General features: G+C 34.7%; 1 protein-coding gene across 1 annotated transcript in view; it reads left to right on the top strand.

Moving 5' to 3' along the window:
* DACH2 (dachshund family transcription factor 2) overlaps positions 1-26,018 on the top strand; it is a 468,995-nt gene extending 442,977 nt beyond the window's left edge. Inside the window, exons 9-13 of the mRNA XM_040999528.1 lie at positions 5,801-5,949; positions 6,075-6,222; positions 10,524-10,667; positions 11,922-11,987; positions 25,525-26,018. Coding sequence (XP_040855462.1) covers positions 5,801-5,949; positions 6,075-6,222; positions 10,524-10,667; positions 11,922-11,987; positions 25,525-25,574 — 557 coding nt within the window. The 3' untranslated portion in view covers positions 25,575-26,018. The remainder of the gene's footprint in view (positions 1-5,800; positions 5,950-6,074; positions 6,223-10,523; positions 10,668-11,921; positions 11,988-25,524) is intronic.
* The last annotated feature ends 584 nt before the right edge of the window (positions 26,019-26,602 follow it).

Here is a 26,602-nt window from a genome sequence, read left to right as displayed (position 1 = left end):
TTTTAAAGACTCTAGAATGTTCTATTTTTGTAGGAACAAATGAAAAGGAAAATTATGCCTTATGAATTCTGAATTTCAGATAAATAACAAATCATTCAGTAAAAGACCGATGACGGCATTTTTGTTATATTCATTTGGAAATGTATTTACTGTTTCTGAGAAACCAAAATTTTCCTGAGCTCTCTATAATATATCTGGCAACTCTAGCTTTCAAGAAAACCATTTAACACTGGTTAGCCCAATGTTTCTAGAGCCAGTTTAAGCACAGAGCCTTTTTGTAAGCATGTAGAATGTCTGTGGAAGTGCTGGAGCACTTTATTCTCAGTACAGCAAGAATTCAGCTAGAGAGCTAAGATACAAGTTTAAGTGCTCAGAGCAGGCCACAGGGATCTTGCCTGTGAACTCATAAAGGCAGTTAATAATCTATGCCATATGATTAACACTTAATTGTTAACTTCTACAGCCTGTCTATCTGCTCCTTAATGATAAAGCTGGATAGCACACATCTTCCAAGCTCTTCATTAGGAAAAAAACTGGTAATTTGCCTAATGTTTTATGTGAAAGACTACTTAGTGCTAATTCATAATTTATAAAAGATCCTATTATGCCATCTTGCTAATCTAAGGATCCAGAACACAACAGGGGCATAATTGGTTTTAGCAGCATTCTTTCCATCACTTTCTTGGGTTGGTGGCACTTTCATTGCTTTGCTGCTAGTATTCTGTTTGCACCTGTCTAAATTATTTATAATTCATTTCCTTAAAGAAATATAAGAATTTGGAGATTAAATTTTCCTTTTTCCCTTTTCCTGGTGGATACGCTTGAGGAGTCATTGTTCGGCTGAGACTATGAGTACTTCCTTATATTCATTCAGGTCTCATCATACACAGCAGTTGGTCATTCTGTTGTTGTTATCGTTCGTCAATTTGGAAGAGGGAAGCAGGTGTCTTACTTGTGCTGAATGTAATACTAATGACATCAACAAAGGAGTGTCCCTTAGGCCAGATGTATTTAGGGGAATACTCTCAAATCAAATAATGGAATATAATTTACTTGTTAAAGAATAGAACTGATGACCTGGTAGGTAGGTGAATTTTCCCATTGCTGGGTGAGTCAGCTGTATTAGTTTCTGTTTCCGCATCACAAACCTCAAATCCTAGAGGAAGTGCAAACTCTTAACTCCATGAAAAAGTAGGAGATTAAGTACTAGAGTCATATACATCAAGTCAGAAAGTCCCTTAAGACCTTTAGCTTTAATTTTAATTGGGATTTTTCTAATCCTTATCATTTTCTCTCCCAGACAGATAAAATTCTTGTCAACCTGTATTCATTTGGGCCTGATGCAAGAAATTAAAATTAAGAGCTTGCTTTCTAAGTGGACTCTCAAGCACCATGAGAGAAGATTTCCAGGTTTAACAAACAGGCTTAATAAAAGCTGCTTCACTCTGCTTCAGTAGATGGAGAGATTGCTCGTGTTCTTGACTAGATAGTTGTTGCCTTGTTTTTACTTTCTTTAGTTGTTACCGTTGCATTACATGTGTTGATCAAAGTTTGGGGATATTTGGAACACCAGCTGCTCAAATCAAAATATTCAATCAAAACCCTTTCTCTCAAGATTGCAAAGTAATCCTCTTATTTAACTGGCAATTTGTATTTCGAGTAGTTTACCATCTACACTTTCATTGCCAATTTGTATTTCTCAGCTCTACCTAACAAATTCCTACACAACAGTGCAATTATTTTCAGGCTGTGAACAAGACCATTCAGATATGATGAGTTCTAATATTTAATTCAATTTCTGATATATTTGTCATTCGTTTTTGTAGCATATGATTGAAATAAAGAAATGATTAGTGGCCTGAACCCCCACCTTTTCCTAGTATGTGAAAACATGACAGTTCTACTAGCTTTGGAATATTGTGAACCTTAGCATGCAACGTGACCTTGATCTGAAAAGCATATATGGTTAGCACAGAAACTTAATCGTCGGGAGTCATAAGTAGAATCCTTCTTTTTTACTGCCCTCTTTCTAGGACTAGTAAATTTATTGCTTGTAGGACAGGTAGGATATGAACAATGGGCCAAATAGAGTCCAGGGTTATCTCATCTGTGTGAAAACTGCTACTGAAAATCGATGTGACCTCTGCTACACTGTCATCCCGATTCCCACCCTCTGTGTCCTATTTGTCTTTTGGTAGAAGCTTAGATCTGTGTGCTGTCTCTATGTGTCTCTCTTGGGCCAGATTATCAAAATGAATCATTGCCTGCTTACCTCTTATATTTCTATTTATTTTCCTAGTGTTGACTAGGTCTGATGAAATATGATTCTTTTTGCATTTGATCCTCAGTGCAGCAAGTGACACCTAATTCAGCTGTGTCTATCTATTTAAGGAAGAGTAATACTATTTTGAAACTTCAATCTACTATACAGAAACATTACAAACCATAGACCTTGCAACCTGTCTTCATAGTCAATAGTAATTTTCCTTTCAGTCACTTTAATGACATTTCTTTCATCTCCAAATGGAAGACTTGTAGCAATTTTTACATAGTTACAATTTTGCTATAGGCATCCTGAATGTATTGCTTTCCTTTTCAGATGTCCTGTTTATAGAATACCTCTCAGATTCTCAACACTGAAGTTACATGTGTGCGGAGGGATCCATAACAAGGAATTCATTAATTTTTAGAACTCTGCCCCTGACACATAATATTTATTCAGGGCAAATATTATATCGTCTCTGAGTCAGCAGGAACTCAGTGTTTTAACTTTGTAGTGGTTCATTTTGTAAAAATAGATCTTGCAGGCTGCATGCATTCATAATTTGAAGATTTATGGACATCAATGCAATAGCCTCTTCAGCTATTGTTAACATTGATGGATCATTATGAAGTCATTCCATCCACTTAATGCACTCATGTGTGGAAGATAAAATACTACCTAAATACAGACCTCAAGCTATATGAATAAAGCGTAATATTTTTGGTTACTTGTTGATAAATGCACTTTAGAGGCCTGAGAGCTGCTGGCTAAGAGATGTTTTATGATTAAGATTTCTTTTGCAAGATGATGTTTTAAATGAAATCATGTGGTTGAATGTGTGGTCAATGAATCTGTGGTTAAGTGTTGATTCCTGTTGGACTATTTCACTTCTTCCAGACCTAGCATTGTCTTAAAAACCAGAGAGAAATGTCTCAGAAGGGATTAGGGCTCATTTAAATATTCAAATAGTGGTCAGTATGAAAATACAAACTTATGAGTTATATAAAGCATGAGTTATGCATCTGTGATCAAATTACTATATATTTCAGTTTTACTATTAGGACATCCCTGGGAAATGTTAAAAATAGTTTCCGATGCTAAAGAAAATTAGCAGTTTTTTTTTTTTAAATACAACTTAAGGAAATGCTTAGGACCTATGAAAACTTTTAACATTCTGGTTGAAATATGTAAAACTGTTAATTAGCTAACGTCATATTTTACATTTTTATTCTTATTGGTTATAGAAAAATACAAATATCAGAGATAATGTTATTCCATTAAGTAATGTCACTGGAGTTTCCCACAATTGGATATACTGACTTCTGAAACAAGAAATTCCCCAGCCAACCCTGATGACTGTGAAATCAATGGGGTTCAAGACTGCACACTACATGTGTATACTGCTTGAAATTGACAAATGAAGCCTAACTTTATTTGAAAATTGATACTGACACTAGTAGAACTAAAATCAAAGGCTAGATTGTGTTTTTTGTTTCTAATCCAAATGAAAATTGCTCAGGTTTAGATACAGCCTAGTCGTTTTCTCCAATGAACCTCATTAGGATGTAGCAGTCAATGACAATTATTATAACCAGAGAAATTTGCCTGTTTTTCAAAAAAATGTTTACCCTGTTATTGACATTGAGACCACAGCAAGTATAACACATTACTTTGAGCTGTGATTCACCCCTTCTATCATTCTGTAGAACAATAATGAGTAAGAGTAGTTGAATTTGTTACATCCTTCACTGTAGTGCTTTTTTTTTTCATATACCGAAAGTGACTATTTTTAACTGCAGGGGAAGTCATCAGTAAGAATTCAAGTAAGGGGCCCGGCAGCGTGGACTAGCGGCTAAAGTCCTTGCCTTGAACCCACTGGGATCCCATACGGGCACCGATTCTAATCCCGGCAGCTCCACTTCCCATCCAGCTCCTTGCTTGTGGCCTGGGAAAGCAGTCCAGGACAGCACAAAGCTTTAGGACCCTGCACCCGCGTGGGAAACCCGGAAGAGGTTCCTGGTTCCTAGCTTTGGATCGGTGCAGTACCGGCCATTTCGCTCATTTGGGGAGTGAATCATTGGACGGAAGATCTTCCTCTCTGTCTCTCCTCCTCTCTGTATATCTGACTTTCCAATAAAAATAAATAAATCTTAAAAAAAAAATTCAAGTAAGACAGCCAAGTTCTGACTCTCAATATAAAGTGTTTTTTTGTTTTTGTTTTTGTTTTCTGTAACTAGGCATATTGATACAAAACATCTTTTAAAAAATATTTATTTATTTTTATTGGAAAGTCAGATATAAAGAGAGGAGGAGAGACAGAGAGGAAGATCTTCCATCCAATGATTCACTCGCCAAATGAATGCAACGGCCGGTACTGCGCCGATCCTAAGCCAGGAACCAGGAACTTCTCCCTGGTTTCCCACGCAGGTGCAGGGTCCTAAAGCTTTGGGCTGTCCTGGACTGCTTTCCCAGGCCACAAGCAGGGAGCTGGATGGGAAGTGGAGCTGCTGGGATTAGAACCGGTGCCCGTATGGGATCCTGGTGCGTGCAAGGCAAGGAGTTGGGCTGTTATGCTATAGCACCGGGCCTGATACAAAACATCTTAATAGACAAAAGCTTCTTTTGGTGTGTCCTTGTCTGAAGTTGATAATCTCATTAAGGAGAGCATGGGAGAAAACAGCACAAAAACAAGAGAGAAAGCCTTGTGTTTTTATGTGATAAGTGATATTTTTCTTACAAAGTATGTTACTCAAAAGAAACAGTGGCAGCAATTCAAATGTCCAGCAATAAAATAACATTTTAAAGAGTTAAAGAGGGTGACATCCTCTTGCAATCGAGTACTATTTAGCATACTGATGTATGTCACAGCTTGGATAAACTTCAAAAATATTATAAGAATTTTAAGAAAAAAGAGAAAACTCTACATATTTTATGATTTTGCTTATATGTAATATCTAGAAAGTACACGTTTTTAGAGATGTATGGCTTCCAGTTTAAGATACTATTAATAGGGTTCTGAAAAACATTTGAGGAATGAATAAGATGTTGCAAAATATGTTTTTGGTGGTGGTTAGAAGATTCTATAAATTTACTAAAATTGTCTAAAATAATATGAGGCAGGTCAAATTTATTATATATAAAATTATACCTCAATAAAGATGTTAAAGTAATGAAGTTATGACTAGATGGGTAATGTGTAAATATAGATAGATTCAAAGAGAAAAAATATTAAAGACAACTTGGATTTTTTACAAATTGATCTGATTATTTAATTTCTAGATAGAAATACTTATTAAATTGGTTTCTTCATAATTAATGCCATTTTAGCAATTATCGTCATTTCACCTTCTTGAGTTATTTATTGGAACATTTATTTAGAGGCAGATGGAATGCAGGCATGATGTCTGATTATGTTGTATATTATGTTGTCTGATTATGTTTTAGAAAAAATGTCTTATTGATGTCTACTAGAGATGTTGTATGGAAGCTTTTGAGATGTCAATTTGGGAACTCTCTGATATGAATTTTGTTTTGCAGAAGAGGTACCAGTTCAAATCCCAATGATGAAGTCACCCTTGGACAAGATCCAGCTGACTCCTGGGCAGGCATTGCCCCCTGGATTCCCTGGACCATTCATTTTTGCTGATAGTCTGTCCTCCGTGGAGACTCTGTTGACCAACATTCAGGTCAACAATATTTCTATAAACAAAATAAATGTAATACAAGACATTAGCACCTACATAAATTATTTCATATTTGAGAAATTAAAACAAATAAGATGAACTGCATGTCATCTCTTGTACTTTTACAGGGTCTACTGAAAGTGGCTTTGGATAATGCTCGTATCCAGGAGAAACAGATTCAACAAGAAAAGAAGGAACTGCGAATAGAACTCTACAGAGAGAGAGAAATTAGAGAAAATCTTGAAAGACAACTTGCAGTTGAGCTGCAAAGCAGAAGTAAGTTTGATAAGTTTAATTGCAGAGTGAATAGTGTGTCAGAGGTACTTTCTATATAGCCTGGAATTATTGAAAACACATTGGAAACTAAGCAACAAATACTATGGGTAAGCCACAATAAGAATTTAGTATTATTATTATACTCAAAGACAGAAACCTATATCTGTACTTGAGGCTACTTGGAGATTTTGAATCATGAATATTCATAGTTGTACCATAATTTCATGAACTACATTGACAATTAGTAACTTCTTAGTTTCTGACAAAAAGGGATACTTACTTTTTGGCAGAACACAGTGATAGGTTGTAGTAATGAAATGAAAACTCACCCTTATTCTTGAGAGATTTACTGATTTCAAAGGTAGTACAACATTTAATTTCATATACTGCACATCAAAATTTATTTCTAGAGACTGCAAACATACTACATATTTTTCAAAGGGCCAGAATCATTGATTCAATTCCAAATGGAAATCCAGTTACCCTATCTAAAATTAAGGGCACGTGTTTGATTCAGTGATTAACATGCCACATGGGATGCCACATCCCAAATAAGAGTGTCTGCATTTGAGTTCTATTTCCAATTTGGATTCTAGTTACTGTTAATGCATGTGCTGGGAGGCAGTGGTGATGGCTTAAACAGTTGAAACCCTGCCGCCCAAGTAGAAGATCTGAACTGCAGTTCTCAGCACTGCTGGCCGTTGGAGGCATTTGTGGATTGGGTAAGTAGATGGAAGATTCACTGTGTGTGTGTGCGTGCACATGCAAACACATGTGTGCACATGCCTTATAAATAAAAAGAAAGTTAAAAATAGAAATAGTTAAACCTGTTTTATTTATCTTGCCAAATTAATTAAGTACAACATACAAAAGTTATGCCGTCTTTTTAAATTTTGGAGTTTTGTATATAATTAGCATACCAAAATTTTTTTTTAAAAACGCTGGTTAAATATGAAAATGGGGTCATTTTTAATAAAACTCTACTACATAAAACATCGGCTCATTTTCATTTCTGTTTGCCAACATTTCATAGAACCTTTAGGTTTTTGTTTATAATAGATATCTGTTGTCCCTTAAACATTTTCCATCTGTTGACTGACACAATTAAAATAAACTACTCTGCTATTCCATGTTTTTTACACAAAATATCTACTACATTGTTATGAATCATAGGGGCCTAAATAGTAGCAATACTTGTGCTAGATAATCACTTGAATTTCTTTATAAGCCCTTAAATACAACATACCCAGTAAATACAACTTCTTACGATGAAGCATAAACTACACACACACACACACACACACACACACATTCACACACACACACACACACACGAAAGAGAGAGAGACAGAGAGAGAAATGCTAGGCAGAAAAAGAATGGATCTCCTATTTATTAACTCTCCAAATGGTTGTAGAAGTTGGATCTTTTTCAGCTTCAAGCAGGTGTCAGGACCACTAGCCTGTTCTTCAAAGTGGATGAGAGGAGCACAAGCATCAATTCAACCTCCACTGCTCTTTCAGGTGTATTAGCAGAATGTTGGTTTAGAAGCAGCTTTGCTGGGACTCGAACTTGTGCTCCTATAGGGGATGTTGGGTGAAATCAACAGCATCTTAACCCACTGTATCACAAAGCCAGCCCTGGTCTTCAGGTTTCATATAAGCTTGGGTAAATTTCTTAACTTCTCAAGGACCCACTTTCCTCATCTGTAAAATGCAGCTAACAGTGTTTTCATTACAGTGTTATTTATTTATGCATAGTTTTATCAAGGAAATGAATTCATGCACTAATTTGAATAGATACAAATTTCTTATTTAAAGAATTTGTTGCTTTATTTGATTTAAATATAGTTATGACAGGAAAACTCTCTTAAGCTAAACCATATTCAGCAGTCTTCATTCAAAAATAGCAGAAAATATGTACACATTTTGTCATTCCTTTTTTTTTTAGTAGTGGGGAACCTTTATTTTCTGCCAAAGGTCATTTGAATATTCATAACATCATCCACATGCAGTGAAAAATTATTAATTTCAAAATTATTCCGCTACAGAGTTACTGAATTTTGAGACCTGCCTGTAGTTGTCTTAGTAGGGCCAGACCAATTGATTTTATGGGCCTTAACAGTAGGTAGAACAGACATTCCCCATTCCTGCCTTAAGCCTCTGATATTTTTTTTCTCAAGTGAACAGAAATTCGTATGGGTAAATGTCTCTCATTAAGCCTCTAAAAGCCATTTACTCAAAAATACTTTGAACTCTGAGACAGATACAATTGAAACACATAAACATATATTCGCCTCCGTTGAAATGTTTTATCAATGAACACACTTAACATCTTAGAACTATATTTTCATTTGGTTTGAAAGGCAGTGAGACAGAAATATATGAGATATAGAGAGAGACAGATTTTCCAACTGTAGTTCACAACCCAAACTTCCAGAGGTGTCAGAGCTGGACAGGCTAAAGGTAAGAGCTTGGAACTCAGTTCAGGTCTCCACTGTGGCTGTCAGGAATCCATGTGCGTGGGCCATCAGCTGCTGCCTCTCAAGCTCATTATAGGATGCTGGATTATTGAAAGTTCTTTCTGGACACGAACCAGGCAATGCTATGTGTGCTGCAGGCATCCCAAGAGGCGTCTTAGCCACTACAGAATATCTGCCACTGCGAAAAACATTTAAAAATTCTCATGCGGTTTATTTTGTTTGATATTCCTTGAGTGTCTTTTCTATTGCCGTAACATCACTGTCTTAATTTTAAAATATGAGTTTAGAAAAAAAAATGTCAAATTTGGACTTCTTAAAAGTTTGCTATGAAGCAATTTGTTGTTGAAACCCACTAATCCTGTTTGAGAAACTCTCCGATTTCAAGGTTTCAGAGTTTACACAAGGCTTCCAAGTTTATACACAATGAGGCATTAGGGAGTGTAGGCTTTAGTTAAGACCTGAAGCCTCTGAGGAGTGTAAGCATAGCTGCTCTTTGTCTTTTCTCTAACTTTTCTGTTTACCAGAAAAAGCCCATCATTGTGATTTTGATTTTAAAGCTTGCTTATAGAATAGTGGCTGGAAGTTATTCTTAAAATGTGTGTATATGTGAAGATGACAAATAGAGATAAACTGATATGTTCATTACTTAAATTTATGTATATATATATATTTTTTCCTTTATATTGGGTAATATTCTAGACAGTTTTCCACTTACACTTTTAATGATCATGTTTTGCAACACAATACTTTCAGGTTATTTTCTGTCTTGAATATAAATATGAAAAGCCTAATAAGTAATATCATTCATTTTCATTTTATTTTATTTACATTGGAAAGTCAGATATACAGATAGGAGGAGAAAGAGAGAGGAAGCTCTTCCATTCGATGATTCACTGGCCAAGTAACTGCAATGGTTGGACCTGCACCAATCTGAAGCCAGGAGTCCGGAGCCTCTTTCAGGTCCCCACGCTGGTGCAGGGTCCCAAGGCATTGTGCCATTTTTCATTGCTTTCCCAATCCACAAGCAGGGAGCTGGATGGGAAGCAGGGATGCCAGGATTACAACCACTGTCCATATGACATCCCAGGCAGGTTCACGGTGAGGACTTTAGCCATGAGGCTACTGTGCCTGGCCCAAGTAGTATCCAGGGTCTGGCATGGTGGCCTACTGGCTGAATTCCTTACCTTGCACATGGCAATATCCCATATGAGCTCCGTTTCCAATCCTGGTGGCCCTGCTTCCCACTCAGCTCCCTGATTGTGGCCTGGGAAAGCAGTTGAGGATGTCCCAAAGCCTTGGGACCTTGCACCCGCTTGGGAAACCCAGAAGAGGTTCCTGGCTCCTGGCTTAGGATTAGCTCAACACCAGCTGTTACTGCCACTTGGGGATTGAATCAATGCATGGAAAATCTTTCTCTCTGTCTCTCTTCCTCTCTGTATACCTGAATTTCCAATAAAAATAAAATACATGTTTTTTTTTAAAGATACTTATCCAGTATTTAATACTGTTGCTAAAGAGATTTAAAGAAAATAATTCTCCCTACTGCTACCATCTAACAAAAGCACCTGTATGACTACTGTGGGGCATAGGTACTAGAATTGTGACAACAAAGTAGTTATTTGCGTGATTGAACTTCTATATACCAAATGCTCATTGGGTGAGACTAATGAGAGTCAGGGGGACAGAAACCAAGCATTTGTTCAACAATAATTGTATCTTTCTGCATATGTACCTGTATCTCTGGTGTATAAATCATTCAAACTGACAGCTTGTTGCATTGAACAGCTTTTTGAAACTAACGTTTCACAAACTATTTTTTAGCTACCATGCAAAAGCGCCTGAAGAAGGAGAAAAAAGCCAAGAGAAAACTTCAGGAAGCCTTGGAATTTGAATCCAAGCGCCGAGAGCAAGTCGAGCAGGCACTTAAAGCCACTGCTAATGACAGTGGGCTGAGGATGCTGAAAGGTAATTTCTGATTCATTCTTTCAGAGTCAGGGTGAGCTAAGAGATAATCAACTTTTAAAAAAGAAAGAAATGAATGAAAGAAGGAACGATAGGAAGAAAAAGGAAATGAAAGAGAAAAGATGAGTAAGAGAAAGAAGGGAAGGGAGTAAGGAAAAGAAGGAAGGGAGAGAAAAGGAGGGGGAAGGGAAACAAATGGAATAATGGATAGAAGGAAGGAAGAAAGGAAAGGAGGGAAGAGGGTAGAGAGTAAGGTCGATTTTGAGGTAGATTTTGTCCTAGTATGATTAGAAAATCAATTGGAAGCCATGTTTTTGGTCAGAGATTAAATTCATCAAAATAATCCCTTTTCTAGGACGCACAAGTGACCTAAAAATAACAGGAAATCAGCTGATTTTTGCAATACAAACATTATCATGGATATTACTGTATCTAAGTGGTTAGTGCTTTATGCCCATTCTTGTTAGAATATGCTGACATTTGGCGAACTCTGTTTTCATTTGTTAAAGGACACTGATTCCTTTAATGAGAATTACTCCAGTGTTATAGTACTGAATGAATGCCTGATTGAGAAAGAACATTCTAAGCAATTCCATTAGAAGTCCTGTGGAAAGAGATGAATACATTGTGAAGTAGCTTAACTCTAGAGTTCTCAGATTCCATTTTAAATTCAGAACACCACACTATCTTTCATTTAACCAGGCCACTTTGAAATAAATTTTCTCTTTCTCTAACACACACACACACACAAATTGTTTCACTATTTGTTTTTGAAACTTAATCTGAAGAGCAGAATAGTAAAATATTTGCCTGTGGAGCAAATACTGCATAAAGATCATAAGCCACGGTGTTGTTTTAGTACGCAGTTACTCTTAGCATACAGATAATATAATCATCCGTCATTTACAAAAGGAATACGCATAAAGGTGAGGGACTTCCACTTTCACAGTTGTATCTGCCATCTTCTTTTTAGTGCTATTATTCCAAAGTCCAGCTACATGAATCTGATATTCTTAGCATACTCTTATAATCCATTGGTTATTTTCATTCTTCAGGAAATGAAACAAAATACCATTTACTGTGTACTGGGGAATCATATCCTACTATTAAAAACAAACCTACAAAAATAAAAAAAAAACACCACCTCAAATTATGCATCATCTATAGGGACTGAACACTGGCTCACTAGAGTATTCCTTTTAAGTTGACTCAAGAAATGCAAAATTATATCTTAATCTTGAATGTCACTTCTTTCAGATACTGGAATTCAAGATATTGAACTTGAAAACAACGGGACCCCTCATGATAGTGCTGCTATGCAAGGTATAGTAAATCACATAATTCTTTCTACAGTTCCTTGCTGTATGACCCAGAGTTGTTTGGGGATAAACTCTTATGTCGGTATAGCTCATTCAGATAAAATAAATCAGTTTCACTCTCTACATTTTTATAGGAAACAAGTTAAATGTTGTAATATTAAGAAAAAAAATACTTAACATGACTTTGAAATCCCAGTATCAGTATGAAAACTTGGAGACTAGTAATTTTTCATATACAATGTGAGCAGATGTCTTAAACATTTACCTGATAAAATGATACGATTAATTTTTAGGCATATTCTATAACATATAAATGGAAATTCATTGCCTTTGAAAAGTATACAAATTCTTCTATTTTCATTCAAGTACACTGCTTTACTTTTTGTGAAAGTCACAAGTATAAAAATCATAAGTTCTCAGTACTTTAAAGTTGTTCTAAACAACATATAAACTTTGGATTTTGTTGCCAATTTTCAAAACCATGTAAATGTGGAAATAAGAATATATATTGTAATTCATGATTTAGAAGATTTCCATGAATGTTTTAGATTGCTTAAAATGTTTAAAAGTATATTAATTAAACAAGTGGAAAAAATCAACCTAGAGTCTCATAGGAGTGAAAAAACATCCAAAAATTAGAATTGAATTTGATCACTGGAAACTTTCACTGTGATCATTGTATAATTGTCTTGGCCTTTATATGAAAGTTGCATTTATTTTATGAAATGTTGTCTCATCCTAATTAAAAAAAAAATTTCCACAAGAAAACTTGTTCCTAACCTTAAAAATACAAAGTCAACCATGGATTTGTTGTTGGCTGGAAGTTTAAATAATTGGTGTTTTCCTATGTTATGATGAGTTGATCTATTTTAGGGCAACAGAACTAAATGTGGTGAAAAAAATCCATCTGGGTTCAGCTAAGCTTCAGAAAATGGAGAATTCCCTCCCCAAATATACATTGAGTACATCTGCAAGTTGCCTTTACAGAATCAGAAGAGTTATGGCTCATGGATCTTCTGACTGTGGCTAATTCTGCTGCAGTGAGGGAAGGCCTATGGGTATTCTTGATTATTCAATGATGCTTTTTCTGCTGCATATCAATTTTCGCTTGCCCGCTTTCTTCCATCATTTTAGAGGCTGTGACTAGGTGAGAAAAGCTAATCTGAATGAGATTCAGTATATCTACAATGAATTCGCCACAGCTAACTCAGGAAGAAAATCCCATTGGTTCTGGGCCTGATATTTGAGGTGTCCACCACATAAAACCATGATAGAAATGAATTCCCTGAAGAATTGGAGCCCTTCTGAATAAATAATACAAAAAGATAGACACAGGATCATTGAGGATCATTGAGGATCATTGAGGATCATTGAGGATCATTGAGGATCCTTTGGCATCATTGAGTTTGGTTGTATCCTTGCCTTGAGCACGACGTGAAATCAATTTTAAAATTGGAGGAGAAAACCAACACACTACCCAGTTCAGACTGTCTTCAGCAACATCTTTTCCAACTCTGTGACAAATATAAGCTTTTGCACTGTCCCTAAAGCTACTTCATTTCTATTCAACAGGAAACAGATGTTGTGTTCATGGGCAGTCAATTAGGTGACATAAGTGAAAGTACATTCAGTCTCCATCGGACTCCAACTAATTTTGTTTCTATGTTGTTCACATAGCGTGAGTTCTGTATAAAAGCTTGTGCTTAGGGAAAGACACATTTAATATTTATTTTTATTGAACATACTTATAATAATGAGGCTTAGTACCTAATGGCAGACGTAAGATTAGATACACTTCTAAAATGATTGAGATAAAACATATAAAGCAAGAAAATCAAGTCTTATATTACACATCGGTCTAGTATTTGTGGAGCATATTATCCATTCATGATAAAATGTGGTAATTTAATCATTTCCTTTTCAAAATCTAGCTTTTAGTTTATATCAACTAATATTTTGGCAAATGTGACAAAAATGGAAAAATAGACATCTTCCTTCACTTAATACAACATAGGAGCACTGCTAATGATAAAATGCTCACTTATCATCACTTTATGAAAAACTAGAGTGAATATCTTGTGTTTATATGAGTGAAATGACAATTTCCAATCAGAAAGATGTTATTGTTGAGCAACATTTTTTTTTCCTTAGTGGAGTAGGTGACTGAAAATATTATTAGTACCAGTTCAAAATACAGATCACTTAATCAATAACATCAGATAATTACCTAAAACAATACAGTCATTTTGGCTTTTTTTGAGATGCTCAGAATTCAGTAAGATTTCTTCTATAGGTATCCATGAATCTCAGAGAAGATATACTTGAAAAACATAAAATGCAAGATTAGTCATTATTGTGTCCATTCTCCCTAATTTTTGTGTTAAACTTTTTTTGTGATTTATTTTGATAATATTTTCATCTTTGCCATCTCACTCAATTTTCTATTTTAAACTGAAAAAGCCTATTATTTGTGAGGTTGACTTGTGCATGCTGGTGCAATGCCATTTTCAAAATTCACCTTTATCACAGCAAAAAATCCTTGCATCAGTGAAGTCCCTTCTGTTCCCATTGTCAATAGCTCTGCTGGATAGAAGTCTATCATTCACTTAGTGTTGTCCCTTTGAAGTTCATGTAGTTGTTCCACTGTGACATCTCTTGAAGAAAATCTAAAGGAGACTTGGAAAAATGTTACATGTGCATCGTTAGAAACAGTGAAATCTGAGTTAGCCTTATGGTAATCTGTGTAGATTTAATATAGTATAGATATGTGTGTGTGTGTGTATATGTGTGTGTGTGTGTGTACAAACACTTTTTAGTTGTTGTCTTACTATTTCAATGCTGTTACACAAACAATATTGATCATGTGTAGGCCATCTTTTAATAAAAGGGTATATGCATTCCTTATATTTTAGCAATTTATCGTAGGTGTTCTGAGGTGATCAAACAATGAACACACACTCCATGCAGTGGCTGTTTCCGCTATATCTTGGGGTGAAGGATTTAGTGGAGTATGCACGTGACTATAGTCCTATTCAGATTTGTGGCACTCAGTTGTGGGCTTGCAAGATCACACATCAACCATCTTATCCACCAATCTCTATTTTACATAAAACAAACATACTGGGTGTCATTTAGTGCACCTTCAGATCAATGATTTTGCAAATGACATTCAAGTGCCATTTGCGTAGTACATTTTTGCTGATAAAAGCAAATTAAATTAACACAACTACAAGTGAGCTGATAAAACCTAAAACCGAACAGCAATACCATTAGCTAACAAAGTAATATTTTCTCTTTACTGCATTCTGCCATTTAGTTATTATCCTATTGGAAATCTAATTATAATCCTTTTACTCCCTAGTCAAACTTCACAGTTTTTGCAAGCTTAGCACTGACAAGTGATTTCATTACATTTGATTGCCCGCGCCCAGATTGACTTAACTTCACTTGGAGACCTAAAAGCCCTCTCAGTTTCTCAGATTCCCTGTTTGCACATTATTGCAACAGCTCCTTTAATTAATTAGCATGAACAGCAGTAACATGAACTGCTGAACAGAAAATAACATCATTTTATGATCGTAGGGAGACTTCTCCTTTTGCATGTTTATACCTTAGTTAACTTTTGTATGACCATATTTCATTGTTAGGGGCTCTGATACAGTTGACAGTGCACGTTCCTTTCATTTTTTTAAATGACAGCATCATCTTAATAATAGGTAAAACAAACACAGACTATGAAGCTCCCAAACTTAGAAAATAGACAACAGCCTTCATGAACTGACTTTATTGTCATGAAATAAAATAATAAAAAATGTTCAGGGGAGACAACATCATAAAGTACAAGGGCACAGTGACATAGTGCTTTCATTTCTACCACTGCATGTGTTTGGGTTAAAAAGAAAGACAAGAAGAGAAAACAATGAACTCTAGGAATTGCTTTTTAAAAGCAGAATGTCACTCTTTACATTTGCTTATTTTTGCCTGCATGTTTGAAAAATGAAGTAAGATGATTTGACACCGGAATACTTTTTACCCTTGGATTTTTTTTTTCATAAATATGGTGGATGCTCTAATTTTTCCTTCTTTTTCATATAAATACACTAGAATCACAGGTTGAACATAATCTCTGCGGCAAAATAAGCCCACTGAACTTTTTTTTTTCCTTCTCTTAACTATTTGTGTTCAGAAAATATGTTAGAATTTATTCAGAATTAAAAGGGTTCATTCAAAGATAGAAAAATCCTTTATGACCTCAATCCAGTGCTTGCTAAAGGTTAGAATAAAGAATTTAAAAGTGAATATTGTATTACTGGACTCAAAATGTAGCAGATATAATTATACTATCTAAAATCCACTATATTTTATAACATAGCTTCCTATATATAGTTGATAAAATAAAGCTATCTCTATGTATATTAATATATACATATATGTGTACTATGATGAGTATATGAATATATGCATTCTTAAAAATTTTGCCAAAATGTATTTGAGTAATGCCTTTTCTCTTTTAACCTGAAACTTTTTTTATTATTGCCTTTGCTGCTGGCTCACTAAAGCAAAATTACTCCCAAGAGCTGAAGTTGTCATTACAATATTTATTTAAACTATCATTGAAATAGAATTGTGTTACCAGGGACATGAAAGGGAATAGGAAAATATTAGGTACATATAATTTCTTGCTATAGATACAGTATAATAGGAACAATGGGAAAGGGAGCAGATATAATTTCTCTGTAGGCTTTTCTACTAATTTTACACAGCAATCTTCTCTCCATCTACTTTTAGGAGTCTTGCTAACTGGTCCCTGCTCTAACCTCATCAATTGTTAATTTTTGTCCACTTGATATTTTGTATTATGTTTATGGATATACATAGGCACTCTAACGTTCTTTTGTTTACTATAATCTTAGAAAAGTTGTTCTGATAGTACTGCTTGAACTGCTGATTTTTGCTCCATATTCTCTACACACAACAATAATGTTTAGGCATGGGATTTACCCTACCCCAAACCAAGCCACATATACACAAGGAACATGCAAAGAAAAAGCCTGTCACTGATTAACATTCTAAAATTTGTAATTATTCTTTTTTACATATGTGTTTAAATAATGAAAATATAGCATAGTCATACGAGGCTCTACTCATATGCCATCATTGTCACATTACTTATAAAAACTTCAAATTATTATGCTGATGAAAAGTAATGTGTACAAGGATTCTATATCAGGGGTTTGTCTTCCTTGGAGAGAAGAATTCACTTGATCTTAGCCAAAAGACCGAGAAGCGATGGAGAGAGGAATTCAAAGCCTAAAAGTGGAGAAGTAAAATAATCAGAGGCAATAACTATTATGTTTACTGTACTGTGAACTTTGTGCCATTTTAATTAAAATATCCTATAGCAGGATTATTCCATTTGGTATTGCAGAAAAGTGTGAGTATCCTCAGTTTTGAAAGTCTGGGAATAACCCCAGAGAATTTAATTTTCTGCTGTTGATAGTGAAAACTAAGAAACAATGATTTAAACTCCCTCACTACAATTTCTTGTGAATCCACACTTGTCAAATATCTTTTGGTAAGTCAGCTGTCTAGCAAATATAATGAAACTGTAGTATTTTCCCATGTAAAGCTGGATGTGGTCACATAAAGGAACAGGCTTATTCAGTTTGCAATTAACCAAATTAGTCTAAAACCAATCATCATTTAATAATCTCTTCTGCTTTAAAGTTTGTAGAAATTGAAATATTTACCAAAATTAGATAGATAAATATCACACACCTCTCTTTTTAAAATCGTTTAAAGCGGTTAAATTATTAGTAGACAAAAAACTGAAAAAAAAATATTGTCCTGTCAGAAATAGTCTTCAACACATCTTCCGTGTTAAAATTTTTGGCTGGAATTTGTTACTGTGTGGCATAAAAATTGGCTTGCTGTAGGTAGCAGTTTTCTTATATTAGGTAGGGCACATACAGTTTGGGAAATTAAAAATGAATTTAAAGAAAAATTCTTTTAAGATTTTATACAGATTTCTTCAGAGTCATCAACTCTGTTGACCCCTCATCAAAAATTAGTTTTATATTTTTAATGTTTGAAGTATTAATACTATCTGTATAATCATAATTCACATTCCTGAGTTGAAACTGCTTTTGTCAATGATGCAAGTGATTGTTGACACAGTATTTTCACTAACTTGCCCATTAATTTCTTTCACTAATGCTTCTTTTTTGTTTTCCTATTTTCCCACAAATGTCTAAGTGGTTTGATAGGTTTTATAACAATACAAATTAATAAATGCAGTGTTGATCTCAGCCTCCATGCATAAAAATTTAACAGTAAGTCAAGCAAAATTTACCACATAGAGAGTTCATAACTTCTCAGGTATTACAGTGTCCTGGTAACTCCTGTTCAACATTCTAGTTGTGATTTTTACATGGTTACTTTCGGCATTGTAGAAGTTACTGATTAATGTTTTTCCACTGTTTCCATATTTAATTTCCCTTCATAATTTTCATTCATCTGAAATCTGGCATTATAATGTTTTTCATCAGTTCATCATAAAAAGAGGATAAAGTTATTATAAAGGGAGCTTAATTATGCTTTTTTAATACTACATTAAAGTGTTTTCAGTATATATCCTATATATAACTGAAATAAATTTCAACTTTTGTCCAGGTGTAAAAATATTTTTAACTTACACACTTATACAAAATGGAGAAGGTAACTTTAAGTTTCTTAGGAGAATGGTGTACAAATCCATGCAGTATCATTCACCATAGTAATATCTACAACAAGAGAATGTTGAAAGAAAATGGCATTTCACATGTAGAATAGCATACATGGTTTGAGCAGCTCCTGACACTGTTAGTACTTCATAATGCCAGCTTTCCTCTGCCTGCCTGTCTTTTCTATAACTTCCCTTCTGGAGAAGTAGAATTCAAGTCCTTCAGAAGGTCTTAATGTAGCTCTAAAGTTGTAGGCATCTGTACTGGACATGTGTTTTTATTGCCATTTTCTACCAACTATATGGCAGGCACAACAAAGTAGCAGAAATGTGGCTTTGTTGTCAGTTTCTATCACACCAACTCAGTTACTATCCTTGAGAATTCATTCTGTCTGCCTTAATTTTAGTAAAGTAGTTATAATATTTGCCTAACCTTTCTCATGAATAGGTTATATCTAAAGTTTCTAACATGTATGAGAAGGACGAGTTATCATTGTTAGTAATGCACACTTGAGGTTAGCATTTGTGTTTGCAAATGTACAGTTCAGTGGAGATCAACTGTATTTAATATATAAATCTTGCTTTCAAACATGTGCTCCTCAGTGATAATTTATTTTTGGTAAATATATATTTTGTCCCTATATGATGACAAATTCATATCCTTCCCTTTTTAGAATTTGTCTTACAAGAGCTATAGATTCAGTAATGGAAAAATGTGCATTAAATAATTTACAAAATTAGTGTGAGTTGAAAGTTTGTAAGAGTAGTTGGTATAATATGAACTAGCATTTTTTAATGAAACTGTAAGAATTTTTGGAATCAATAAGATCCTTTTTGTGTGAAAGATTTATTTATGTACTTGAAAGTCAGAGCTATAGAGGAAAAGGGAGGGAAGAAAGAAAAAAAAAACAGAAGGGGAGAGAAAGAGAGTGCGAACTTCCATTCCTAGCTTCTCTGTCCCAAATGATTCCAATGGTTGGGGTTGGGTCAGATAGAAGACTAGATAGAGGCCCATATCCAAAGGACAATTAGTGTCCCCGCGTATGAATGTGGGCCAAGCACTTGTGCAATCTTCCATTGCCTTCCCACACTCCTTCACAGGAAACTAGATTAGAAGTGGAGAAGCTTGGACTTGAACATGACTCATATGGAATGCTAGTGCTGTAGGTGGCGGCTCAACACAGTTTTCCACAAAATGGTCTAAAGTTTAGGCAACTTCTGTTTCTTAAACAATTGTCACATTCTGAAAATGAACACTAGGCTCCTCTGGAAAAAAAGAAACTCCTAAATAATGCTCTTCTATGAACAAAAAAGAATCAAATGTTACATAATTTCATTATATGCCTCTAGCTTTCATTAGTTCACTTTCCCTGCTTTCATATTGATATTTCTGTATTTATCGTATCACAGTAAGAACTAATCTCATTATTATTGCTTATTTGATTAAAGAACATCTTGTTTTGAATGTTTTTACAACTGTATTAGAGTTCCTGCAATATAAGTTTTAGCTTATATTGATCCTAAGAAAGAATTAGAAAATTAACCAGCACATTATATTTCATCTTCCTTATTCAGATCAGGAATACAGGGGTGATCTTAATTGTTGCCAGATAAGCTAGTGCTCATTTGAAAATTAAAAACATATCACCAATTGAGCAACTTAAAGAAAATGTATAACATATTACTTGGCTGGAAAATTAACTTTGAAAACACTTTCAGTACTTAAAAAATAAGCTAAATTCTAAAAGAGAAAGGATTAACAACCTGAAGTATTACTACGATGAAATTAATTATTTAAGGATGCACGACTTTATATAAGTGAAAAAGAGTTGAGGAAACACTGGTAAAGAAACTTGAGCCCTGAGAAGGAAAAAAATAGATGTGTTTTATGGAAGACACAAATTAAAGCAAAGCAAAACAAGACAAAATGTTGTACACACACTTATTGGTAGCTTGTACAAAATTAAAAATGAGCAGGTACTTTGAAACTGCCATTCTTTTAGGAAAGAAATCTCATCTTGCTGAGAAATTGCAACCATTAAAAAGGTTTTGACTTAGAAAATGGTGTGACATTTTATCCAGGTTGTAGAATGTGGAGGAAAAAAGAACATTTTTTAAATTGCTTGCTTGTTAAACTAGTCATGCATTTGTCTGCAGGTTGTAAAGCTGTAGAACATACACAAGGGGCTCATAAGCATATTTTAGAGTTAGGGAATATCATTTACACCATTTTTATATTGTCAGTATCACCCCTAGAGTATAAGATTAGACCATAAGCTACTGTAAATCTACAGTTTTGCTCACTTTTGTATAATTTTGTTTTTAAGGGAATAAGACATAAATGAATATTTGATTAAGAGATCAACCTGCTAAAATGCACTTATGATGCATAGATTTATTGAAATCTTTAACAGATATGATATGGTAGTGTGTGTTTTTTGTGTGAAGTGCACTGAGTAGATTTTGGGTTTTCATTGTTGGAATGAAATTTTGACCAGGTCTTATTGTTTTTTCTGTGCAGCCTGAACACTGATGCCGGAACTCCAACTGATCATAGGCACGAATAGGGTGCTGTAGCAGTTACCTGCTAATCTAGTGTTGCAAATCTTTAGAATTTATACTTAAATTCTTAAACTGTGGAACCTTCAATTACTATTTGTTTATCACTGATAAATAAAATCTTGCACAACAAGGGAAAATGTGCTAGAGAACATGCTTCACAAATTTTCAGGAGATAATCATAATGATGACTGAACATGATACTTTACATTTCTTTAACCCTTTTCTTCCATAGTGGTTTACAAACATTATCACATTAATCCACACAGCATCCTAGTGGGGTAAGTAGGTCAAAGAATTATTAAGACAGAAATGCTATTTCTAAATGGTGTAGAGAGAAGTTAAAATGCAGACACAACCACCTTAAGCAGTGGTTGCTATGGAATAGCTTTATATTTGACCTGGTGTTTAACAGGAATTAGGAGGTAATTCATTTTTGCAAATGATCAATATTTGTTATGACTGCTGTTGAGCTCACCTTTCTAAAGGAAACAATTTGTCTGTAGTGTTCTGTAGTTCTAACTTCCAGATTTTACTATACTTAGTTTTCTTCTTGGACTATTGATAATGGAACAAATATTTTAACCAGTCTCAACTAGCACATTCCATATCTATGAAGAAGGCAAATTTTTATTATTCTCTTCTTTTCCCTGATGTGTTTCCTCTTTGTTAGACTAACAGAAAGAAAGAAAGAAAGAAAGAAAGAAAGAAAGAAAGAAAGAAAGAAAGAAAGAGAGAAAGATTGTGAAAAAGAAAAGAGAGAGGAAGAGAGAAAATCATAAAATCTATGGAGTATTTTCCATTTTTCTCCCACTGGACTAGACATAGCCAGCTGCCTAATATGGTCAAGTGACTAGGAACAAATGGGTTATTTGACTTGAACTACCCAGGAAACGGCCTCAAATATGTTAAAGTGTTTACTTAATGGAGACCTGGCCATAAAATGGTGGCAGAACCTGTCATCATTGTCATTTTCATGCCACCTAAGAATCCAGTAGAGCAGTATTCTCCTATGCGAAGTGATACTCTAATGATCAGAATGATTTAATGCCTCTGTTAAAGTGCCCTCTTTACACCAACAAAAACCAATTCATACATTATCTCTGCATTTGCTCTGGGATTAAATTGAAATGTGACAACAACACCACTCATGCTATGCAAAAAGGCAGATGAGTTTTTAATGCCTATTTAATAAGCAGTTCTCTGAAGTAGTACATGGAGTTCCTAATGTAATGGCTCCCAAACCTAGAACCTTTTAAATATCACATTTGTTCCTATCAATGTGACATTTCAGTGATTTCACGCACTGAAAAAATATTTTTCTAAGGCATAAACATTTAGCTTGTGGTATTCTCTACTGTCTCTAAAAGGTCTTACATGGAGAAGGTGTGGTGGTGTAGCCTAATTTGATGGAATAATGCCAAACTAAAAATAAGTCATGGAGAAGAACTGAGGAAAGTCAAAAAAAAAAAAAACTTTTACTAATATCAAACACTGAACTGAATAACAGTGATGTCTGGATAAAATATAATATTCAAAATGTCTCACAATTATAAAGTTACACAGTATATACTGAATGATAGGGAAAATGAATGGCATTTTCAGATGAATTCACTTCAAAACATTTGTGTCTTTACAAATAGGTATGGTTGACGTACTTAGATTGAACTTTATGTGTTCTCTTGGAGTTTCTTTTGGCTTTTTTCTGTATACCTGTCTTCTATGTAACACATGATTTTTAGCTCTCTCTATTCATAAGCTTCAGATAGAGATCTCAGAAGGCAGGTTTCTCACACTAACAGAATTTGAGCAGCCAGTTACACACTATGTAAGATAACTCATTTGATCAACTCTGAGTTTCCTGTGTGAAAAGTTTCACTCAAGTCTGCTTTTCCACAGGATATGCCCATATCAGGCAATGCTGTGTTTAAGGGAAAGGCCTCGTGGGTCTATATTTTTATTTAAGAAGTGGTCAGTTTTGTATATATCAAATTCTCCCCTTTATCCATCTAATAAAGCTTAAAGCAATAAATTCTATCGTCTCTCCCTAAATCTCAGCGTATCCTTCCTTGTAAGTTTGCAACATCCCTGACATTGCTCCGGAGAGGCTTTGTTCCTTGCTTTTCCTGATCTTTAATCTTGCTTACATCTAAACTGTATATGAAATCATCTCTGTTTGGAACTCAAGTACAAACACTCTTAAAAACATGAAGCGTTCAATTACTAATTAGCTGTTTCCTGTTCCTAATGAAGTGAGCATGTCGAGTTTGGATTAAAATTCAGCTACTGCTCCTTTCTGTTTATGGTTCCAGATGTTTTTGTTTTATCTAGGACTTTACTTTGACAGCTACTACTAAATGATAAATCACTCATATTATAGCTTAAATGCATTTTGAAATTGAAATGTGGAAACTTTGAGATCGCTCCATGGATCAGTGTCAGTTTGCAGATCAGTACTGGCTCCTTCCTTATGATATGTAACACTTGCATAGGTAAACCACTACTGGAGTATATGTCAACATTATATTGCATACTAAACAGAAGTGTAGTTTGCCACTATCCTCAAAATTGGGAGGAAAAAGTTTCATTACTGTGAGGTCTCAAATTATTGTATTTTAGATTTAAAAAAAAATGACTCATTACTCTCTTCTTCTTGCTAGTTTAGGTTTTTTTTTTGGGAGGGGGGAGGGTTTCTGCGCTGCTGTGCAAACTATCCCTCATAGGCTTTGTAAACAGGCACAATTACTGATTGGTGTGGGCAGATGTTTATCTTTTTTTAGGAAAGAAAATAAACATGATTAAGGCAGGTTTGTTTTTTTCTTTAGAAACTACAGTTTTCTGAAGAATAAGTATCATTTGCCATTCATTGCCTTGTTTACATACATTTTTCAGAGGGTGTTCTTTGTTTTCCCATTGCTTACAACTTTGTAAAGTTCACAATTTGTACTGCATGATTTAAGCTTAGCTATATTGTATAAATTTGAATACTGGTAAAATGGTTATTTGTCATTTGAAATTAAGAGCTTTTCTTTGACATTTAGACTGTGTATACAAAAGATGAGGTAGACTGCAGAACTGAACAAGTACCTGTTCAATTTAATCAAAGTAAATATTCTCATATTCCACAAAGAAGATTGAGCAATTTGCTGGGGTGACATTCTCCACAAACTGAAGCTATTTTTTCTGGTCTGTTGAAAATCTCAGATGAATTCCATAGGCTCCTTGAGTAAGTGTCTGGTTGATGCCTAATGAAATATGGCCCTTCAGTTAGTATAAAATTGACTTTAATTCTTCTATCAGTTCATTACATCTTTATTTTTGGTTCTGAGGCGCTATTTAGAATTCTGCTTTCCATGATACCTTCTATACAGGAAGAACAAACATTCAACAAAATTCACAAGGTTAGAAAGCTATATACTTTTCTCTTGAAAGTGCTAAGATTTGGAGAGACTGAGCTAACATTTCAGTTTAATGCATCTGTCCTGCAAAGCTAATGTCATCACCTTTATGTATAAATATAATTGAATCACAAATATAAGCTTAGAGTGCACTTCAGCAAGGGTGATGGATTTATAGTGAGCCATCCATACTTTCCTGATTTTTCCTTTTATAAGCAAAGGTCAATTTTATGATACAGCTAAGAGCAAAGTTAGGCTATCAACCACTACTATGAAAAAGAGCAATGATTGGAGAAAAAAAATTTAAAAAGTTTCCAAGTAAAAATTTTACCTGCACCAATCTAATATTATGTGAATATAAATTGGTATGGACCTTTTGATTACAAACATTCTAACTGATACTGATTTAGTCAAATACCATGGTTGAAATGATGCTCTGACCTAGTCTCCCTTCATGCAGTATACACAGTCACAGGGGTAGCCTGGGAATGGGAGTTTCTAAATGTATAAAGCTTTCATTTTCTTAGATTATAACCAGATACCCCTTTACCTTTATTTTGATAAGCCACAGGGAATTCAAATGTGCCATTAAATACAAAAAGAAAATATATAAATTCATATATACATTGCAATACTGTTCAGGAAAAGAGTATCAGGCTTCAATATCTTCAGTGCTGGAGAAAGAACAGGTGTGACATGGAACTTGAAGAAGCTTTGAAAACTGGCACACTCGCATTACAGAAATTTTGCCAATTTCTGTTATGTCTGATCATTTTGGGTTCCTGAAGATAGAAGTTTTAGTATTTTAAATGCATAGCACCATAGTTCCTCAGAAGAACTAACTTGTTTTCTTTTTTTTAAAGGAGGTAACTATTACTGTTTAGCAATGGCACAACAGTTTTATTCGGCCTGAAAGGTCCTCGCTGGCTTTACATAAATGAAGATGCTTGTGAATCCAGCTTATCTCTGAAACTATTCAACATGGAGTTATTTCAATTGTCTTGATCAGCAAAGCTCTGTTTACCGAAGCATTTATTCAATCTGTTTAAAAAAAAAAAAAAGAACGTGTGTAAACTTTCAAAGCAATGATGTAAACTTTGTCCTGATGTTAGACTGTCCATTTAAAATATGAGCTAAATCCTAATGGCTAAAGTAACTTGGTCATATTTGATGCTGTTCTATGTTCATTTCAGCTTGGCTTTTTGTCTTTCAAGGGGAAAGTTCAGTAGTGTATTAGAGAATAGAAACTTAAATGTGTGGTTTTTCTGTTTTACCATATGCTAAGTTAAAGTACACCTTCTTTGTTTAAAATGTACTTGCTTAACTTCCATATGAATAAAAGCATTTTGAATTTGTCAATTGTCACTGAGTTTTTATTTTCAAATTGCCAATTGCAGTCACTGAAACAGAGTCAAGACAAATCAAAATGGAGGAAGTAGAAACTTCCTTGCAGTAATTCCTCTGGTTTTATTATTTCTAAATGAATATTACAGTTTACTTGTCAACACAGGCCAATATTCCTGTTCTCACTGTTGTATTGACTCATACTGGATGTCCGTTTCATGGCTATGTGTCCTTACTGATATCATTTCTAGGAGGAAGATTTTAAACTGGGAGGCAGGAAAATTGTGGTGAACCAAGAACTTTAAAATTATTTTCAAAAGGATTCTTGTATAACCATGTTTGTGGAGAACACAAAAAGGGGGGCTGGGAAAGGAGCTATATTTACTCTGGCCTTCAAAAATCCAGGTATCACTGTATCTCCCAGTCAGAAACTGTCGCTGCTGCCCAACAGTGACAACACTAAAATGGTAAGGCACACTCTTGAGGGTCTGGAAAAAAACAGAACCGCAATCAGACCCCTCACTGCCAAAAGTGGCCACGTTTAAATCCTTTTTTTCCACTGCCCCTTTCCCCATTGGCCTTAGTTTTCCTTCCCGC

The sequence above is a fragment of the Ochotona curzoniae genome, unplaced genomic scaffold (genome assembly GCF_017591425.1).
Source record: "Ochotona curzoniae isolate NIBS_2020 unplaced genomic scaffold, NIBS_Ocur_1.0 scaffold_1852, whole genome shotgun sequence".
Classification (NCBI taxonomy): Eukaryota; Metazoa; Chordata; class Mammalia; order Lagomorpha; family Ochotonidae; genus Ochotona; species Ochotona curzoniae.
Note: the sequence above shows the minus strand (reverse complement) of the source record. Positions and strands in the feature narration are given on the sequence as shown.